Raw genomic sequence first — 6,500 nt, forward strand, 5'->3', positions numbered from 1 at the left:
AGCCTAAAGAGCATTCCCATGCTATTTCACTTCGAGGCCACTTCAATGAATTCCAAGGCCTAAACACATGTACTCTTATTAGTAGGATTTAATTAAATATTGTTATGTTTAGTTAATTATCCTAGATGGCATATTTATTTCACTTAATTAGTTAATTACTCTTGTAATGCTATTATAAAAGCAATCTCTCTCTTATTTTATAAGGTTAAATAATGAAATAGAAATAAAACAATTGAGAGGAATGGTTTTTCTTTTACTTTGAAATCTTTATCAAAGTCTTGACAAGGGATTTAGTGGTGATTCAACTTCAAGTTGGTGGAGAGATTTTATGCTTGAAGATTCTTCTTGTCTCTATCCTTTACATACAAGTAGCTTGTGCTCTTGTTCTTACCTTGACCGAGATCCTTGTGGTTATTTTAGACTTATCCGAAATCTGGTTGAGTGTCTTGTGTTGTGTTTGAGCATGTTTGGAAGTTGAAATCTCTTGTTTGGTGAAATCGGGTTTGAAGTTGTGAAAGTTTTTTGCTTGGCCGAATTTTCTTTTTGTGTGAGTTTATGATGTTGTGTTGGGATATTCATGGTGGTTTTGCATCAATCATGTAAAAAAGATGATTGGATTTCACCACAGAGAGAAAATCATCAAACATTATTTTAAGTTCACCGTTTCCCCTCCGGTGGGAAAATTGTTAACAACAAAGTATCTTCTTTCCAAAGATCATCCGTTGAAGCATTACTTCTGCCAAAAATTGGGACAAAATTATGGCTGCCGACACTTACCTGCAAATATTTACTCAGTTCTTGTTTCTGTCACAAAGTTGGAGCATATCAACTGATATATTTTGATAAAGAAAGAATATGCTCACAAGTAAAAATTGATGTCAATAGCTTGCAAAATAGGTTTTTCTCAGTGCATGATTGATTTACACTAACATAAAAACAGAAATGAAGCATGGAATATAGATACAAAACTGCTGTTGGTGTGAGGCAAGTGCTAGATTCATAGCCTTAACCGTAAATTTGATAATTTCATACAGAACCATCCGTACTTCTGTGTGTCACAAACAAATTCACATAGAAGGATGGAGAGAGAGAGAGAGAGAGAAACACTATCTTAGGATCTCAACTCAAGGGTCAAAAACAGGGTTAATGCACTAGCCATGCAATATTATTAGCCAAGATGTAGACATAAAATCATTACTTTATATTGTTTCATCTCTGAATGAATTTATTCAGATAAAGAATGTTAAATTTGCTAACAAAATTTCTAGCTAACAGAGGCAAGATTCATCCAGAGATATACCAGATAAATTATCAAAAATGCGGATATGGAAGTGAATAAAGCTCTGCTCAATTGAGGTGGCAGTAAGTGATCAGAAAATTAAAATGCATCAGATCAACTCAACCCCCTTGAGAAGCAACTTGCAGATGGCGTGAATTAAATCAAACAGTTGCTGGTAGACCTTTCACCTTCATCATACAAAAATACTTAGCTGGAATAATTGCACCAGCCTGTGTGCACAGATCCACCACTGCTGGTGCATGCCCATAGTAGTCCCGTCCCTCATTCAAAAGTACAGGGGGATCCTGAGGCCGTCGCCGCCAAACAATCTTCCGAGGCACCAAATCATCTACTTCTGCCTTCTTCCAAAAGTGTGTTCCTCGCCAGCTTTCATATTTAAACACTCCACAGAGCCGAGCCTTGTGCCCAGACGGCCCAACATGAACTTCTGAGCAATGCTTACAAACTTTTGCTGGGTAAACCAACAACAATCTCTCAACACCAGATCTAACTGTCTCCCATGCCTTTAAGGTTCCATTGGCTATCAATGACAGATCTTCGGGTGATAAAGACTCTACTTCATTAACCCCTCTAATGGGACGATCAGAGTTACCAGCACTGGTGTGGAAATCTTCATCGTTGGGGTCAGCCCCTGCCTGCCAGCATAGCTCAACAACAGCAGGAACACGATCAAAATCAAACCGTTGGTTGTGCTGTATCACAGGTTGAAACATTCTCTGCAGGTGAAATGTTTCCACTGGAACAAGTACATCATTCAAACCACCACTGACCCATTCATGAACCCGATTCTTGGCTCGGCGCCTGTAACCATGACAAGTTTGAATCAAGTGACCTTTCTCTCCAATATATACTTCTGGACAGAACCTGCAACACAAGAGCATCTAATATTTTACTAAAAAGAACTAAGCTTAAAAACGGTGGCAAGTTGCGGCTAAACTATATGAATTCTCATTCAAATGATAAAATTGTCAATATATAAATGAGAAATTTCCCATAACGTGTCCATGCCACATGTCAAGCAATCTCAGCTACAGGTACAAAGCCTTTAAACCTCACAAGCTCTCAACCAAGGTAAAGCAAAACAATCATGCCCCGACACCCACAGTTGAAAACATTGAGATTATCGCAATACGTGACATAACAGCAAGAGGTGTTTGTTATAGAGACTTAAGCTTACTTGCAAGCCTGAACAGGAACAAGTTTCATAAGGGTGGAGATGCCTTGAATCAATAGAGCTCTGGCTTTAAGAACTTCCAGTGCAACAGGGACCATGCCTCGAACCGGATAGTCCTTGGCACGATTTTCAATTCTCTTAAGAATCATGGGTCTCAGCTTCTTCAAGTCGAATTTAGAACTGTAAAAACGAAGCCCACCCCACTCTCCCAAAACATTTATCCATAAATATGATTTCTTCCTCAAAGCCATCATAATAAATCTAACCTTGTCAACAATACTACTATCCTACTCTCAAATTTACGAGAAGAATAAATAATTTAAGAAATAAAATGGGAGATGATAATTATTTTTTAGAAGAGAATTTACATCGAACAGATGGTGTGCATAGCAGGAATCATACTACAGAGACTTGTAGTGCGGAGGTGGCAGAGTTGAAGATGAATCTGGGAGAGGAAAGATGAGTGAAATTGGAGGTATTAGAGACTAAATTTCGAAGGTTAAAATCACAGAAAGTTGAGAGCGGGAACTAAAAACAACCCGAAGTCCCCGAACAATAGGAAATTTCTGAGCACAGCATAGAGTCCATAGTGATTTGTGATTAGGATTTAGGACAGGACGGGTTGTTGGGATTCTGATTGGTGCTGCTAATGTTCTCAGTTTCTCACACATTAAGTTCATTGCATCAATTTTTAATATCATAAACTTAGTTATGGCGACTATTTAAAACCAGCACCACACATTTGCCAAGAAAAATTAACCGAGACTTGATTGAAACTATAAAGTGTAATAAACTTTTAAACCATGTCCGATCCCAAACAACAGATTAGTAAAACTTCCGCACTATAGTAGCGTGGTTTTGATACATTTCACTATACATCTTAATCTATTGTATTAAATATTAGATTAAAAAAATATTTTTTAAATATTTTCTTTATTTTTCTTTTTATTAATAATTAACGATTAATTTATTTCACTATTTATTTTTGTATATACTAATTAAGTATTGAAAAGATATTTTATTAAATAATAATAATTTTAAAAAATTATACTATTTAATAAAATTAAGCATTATTTAATCAAATAACATTATTTAATATAAAAAAAACATTACATCTAATATAAAATGCCACCAAAAAAAAAAAAAAAAAAAAACAACGCAAAAGTAAAATTTTATGTTGTTATTTTAGTTTATGTTGTATTTTCTTTTAATTTTAGTGTTTTTAAATTAGTGTTAATTTATTTAAGTTATTGTAGTTTATATTTACATTGAATGAAGTTTTGTTTTTAACTTTTCATCATTTTTAATTATATAATTATTATGAATTTATTATTATAAATATTAATATAAAGAATAATCAAATTAATATGAATACAAATTAAAAAATAAATAACAAAATAGGAAATAATACATGTTTTGTAGTAGATGAATAGTGTCACACCAAATTGGTGTGGATGAATAGTATTGCACCAAATTTGGTGTGATACCATTCGTTCACACTAATTTGTGTGGCTTTGGTGTTGGGTTTGGAACAAAATTTTCACACCATTTTGGGTTTTGGGTTGGAGATGCCCTAGACCATCTCAACCCATTGCCCCAATTTGGTGCAAAATTGCACCAAATTGGTGCAAAACACTATTCCATCTCCAACCCACAACACCAAATATACACCAAAAAGAATATTCTTAAAATATTCTTTAGAATATTCCTTTTTTTCTTTTATTGAATAATCAACAATTAATCTTTTTACTCTATTTTTTGTATATATTAATTAATATTGGGAATGATATTTTTATTAAATAATAATTATTTAAAAATTATACTAATAATAAAATTAAGTATTTATTAATCAAATAAACATTACATTTAATATAGAAAAACATTACATCATATAAAATGATACCAAAAAAAAAAAAAAAAAAAAAAAAACAACAACACAACAACACAAAGGAAAAATAATCAAATTAAATGAAATACAAATACTCAAATTTGGTGTAAAATTTAATACTCAAATTAACTTAACAAAATTAAAAACAAAAAAAAAGCAAAATTAAAATTATATATAATATTTTATTCGCGCTACAGGGCACGCCATTTTGGCGCGACACTGTAGCACCACGCCAAAATGGCGTGGTGCTTTGGCGTGGGTTGGTCCAATTTGGTGTTTTTTACACCATTTTGGCGTGGGTTGGAGTGCCCTTAGTGGTGCGTTTAGATTATAATGTTTATTATAGGGGAGTCATATTAATGGAAAGATATATCACTTTGAAAATTGTTGAGTGTTAGGGAAATGTGGTGGTTCATTCGAAAAATAGTAAGTATGTTATATTTATATGTTTGATTGAGAGGAAAATGGGCGGATATGTTATTAGATTACTAATTTGCCCTCCTTTTTAAATATTAATATAATATTGTTTTTTGAATAATTTTTTTAACCTTCTACATTTGAAATTTTGCTAAAATACCCCAACCATATAAACTTTCATTTGTAGCAAAATCTGTTAGTGTTGTCCTAGGAACCAATCGTGTTGTCGGTTTCAGGGCATTATATCTTGTAAATACTCTTTTGAGAATGGAAGAAAGAGTTTTGATTTCACATGTTGTTTACTGCTTCATTTATACTATTTATAATGCATGTGAAATGTTATGATGATACGGATCTTTAGAAGATCAAATCATTGAAGCATTCCCTACGTAAGTAGTGTTAATTGGACAATAAAATTGCATAGTAGCCATGTTGAATGCCTCCATTGAATATCATGTGATCGTATTAGTATGAGTGATTATAAGAGGTATATCAATAGGGCATCAGCATGGATAAAAGGTTGGTGAACTATTTATCGAATATGACCAATTTTGATGAATCATATGGACATTTAGAATGTGGTTAATGATACATCGTAGAATCGTATTAGTGTACCACTAATCCTTAGACCTGAGACATCACGATTGGACTTGACATAGGATGCATATGATTCATATGGTGTATATACACGAGACTAGTCATGTTTTGTGTAAGAAGCCAGTTTGGTCATATGTTATTCATGTGCAAGGACAAGTGATGGTCAAGATGGGATCCGTTGACTCAAAATAGTTTGGTCCCGAGTTTCCAGGCGAATGTTAATAAACATTGAAAAAAGAAAATCTCTGGTCAGAGTACAAAATAGTCATATGAAAAGGAGTTTCATGATGGCACGTTACATTGTATTGATTGACAATTCAGATAAAGATTAAGTTAAGGGTTTTGCCATACCATGAACCTATACTTAATTGGGATTAGACGATAGAGGGATTTTACTACATAAAATGTACGATCGGGAAAAAAAAGGTTCATTGGAATTTAACTTCATTGTGACTTAGAGGTTATGAAACATTGCTAGATGCCTACCATGATCTGTGGGAGTTTCGATCATAAAGAGTTATGACGAAACATATCGGATTGTGATATTAGGCCCATGGCTAGGTTACAGTGAACCTAAGTGGTCACACCTAAAAACCAAGTATGAGAAGAGAGAGTAATATATATTATTAAAGGTTAACAATGTTCAGATGTAAAAGTGTGCATCTGAATTTATGTAATTGTGAGGAATGATTACTCATGGGAAGCTAGCACTTATCAAGGGTAATCAAGTAATTTGGTCATTATTGGATTAGTTTCAATGATGGACTAAAATATATTATTGAATTGGATTCAATAATGGGTTAAATATTAAACGAGATTAATTTATATCCCTTGATTATAAATTTGTTTAAATCAAAGATTTAATATTAAGAGTTAATATTAAATTGAAATTATTTCAAGGACTTGAAAATAATATTGAATTTGTATTAAGTGATAATATATGATTCATATTAATTCAAGGACTTGAGAACAATTTCAAATTATAGCAAAATGGTCCTTATATATAAATAAGTGATATTCCCAAATTTAATTAATCTTCATTTTGATTGAAAATCTCTCTCTTGAGCTCTCATGGCTAGCTCTCTCTTCTTCTTGGAGTTGACTTTACTTTGAGGATTTTCATC

General features: G+C 32.9%; 1 protein-coding gene across 1 annotated transcript; it reads right to left on the reverse strand.

Moving 5' to 3' along the window:
* Positions 1–1,440: 1,440 nt before the first annotated feature.
* On the reverse strand, positions 1,441–2,808 carry LOC116137170 (APO protein 4, mitochondrial-like). Its single transcript, XM_031422858.1, has 2 exons — positions 2,478–2,808; positions 1,441–2,164 (listed from the first exon to the last, which is right to left on the reverse strand). Exons 1-2 carry the CDS (start codon positions 2,726–2,728, stop codon positions 1,441–1,443), a joined length of 975 nt encoding a protein of 324 aa, XP_031278718.1. The 5' UTR covers positions 2,729–2,808.
* Between the last annotated feature and the right edge of the window lie 3,692 nt (positions 2,809–6,500).

The sequence above is a fragment of the Pistacia vera genome, unplaced genomic scaffold (genome assembly GCF_008641045.1).
Source record: "Pistacia vera cultivar Batoury unplaced genomic scaffold, PisVer_v2 Contig320, whole genome shotgun sequence".
Classification (NCBI taxonomy): Eukaryota; Viridiplantae; Streptophyta; class Magnoliopsida; order Sapindales; family Anacardiaceae; genus Pistacia; species Pistacia vera.

Coding starts and splice junctions, on each gene's coding strand:
- LOC116137170 (XM_031422858.1), bottom strand. CDS start 2,728: ATGATGGCTTTGAGGAAGAAATCATATTTATGGATAAATGTTTTGGGA. Junction 2,165..2,477: donor GTTCCTGTTCAGGCTTGCAA/GTAAGCTTAAGT, acceptor CTTGTGTTGCAG/GTTCTGTCCAGAAGTATATA.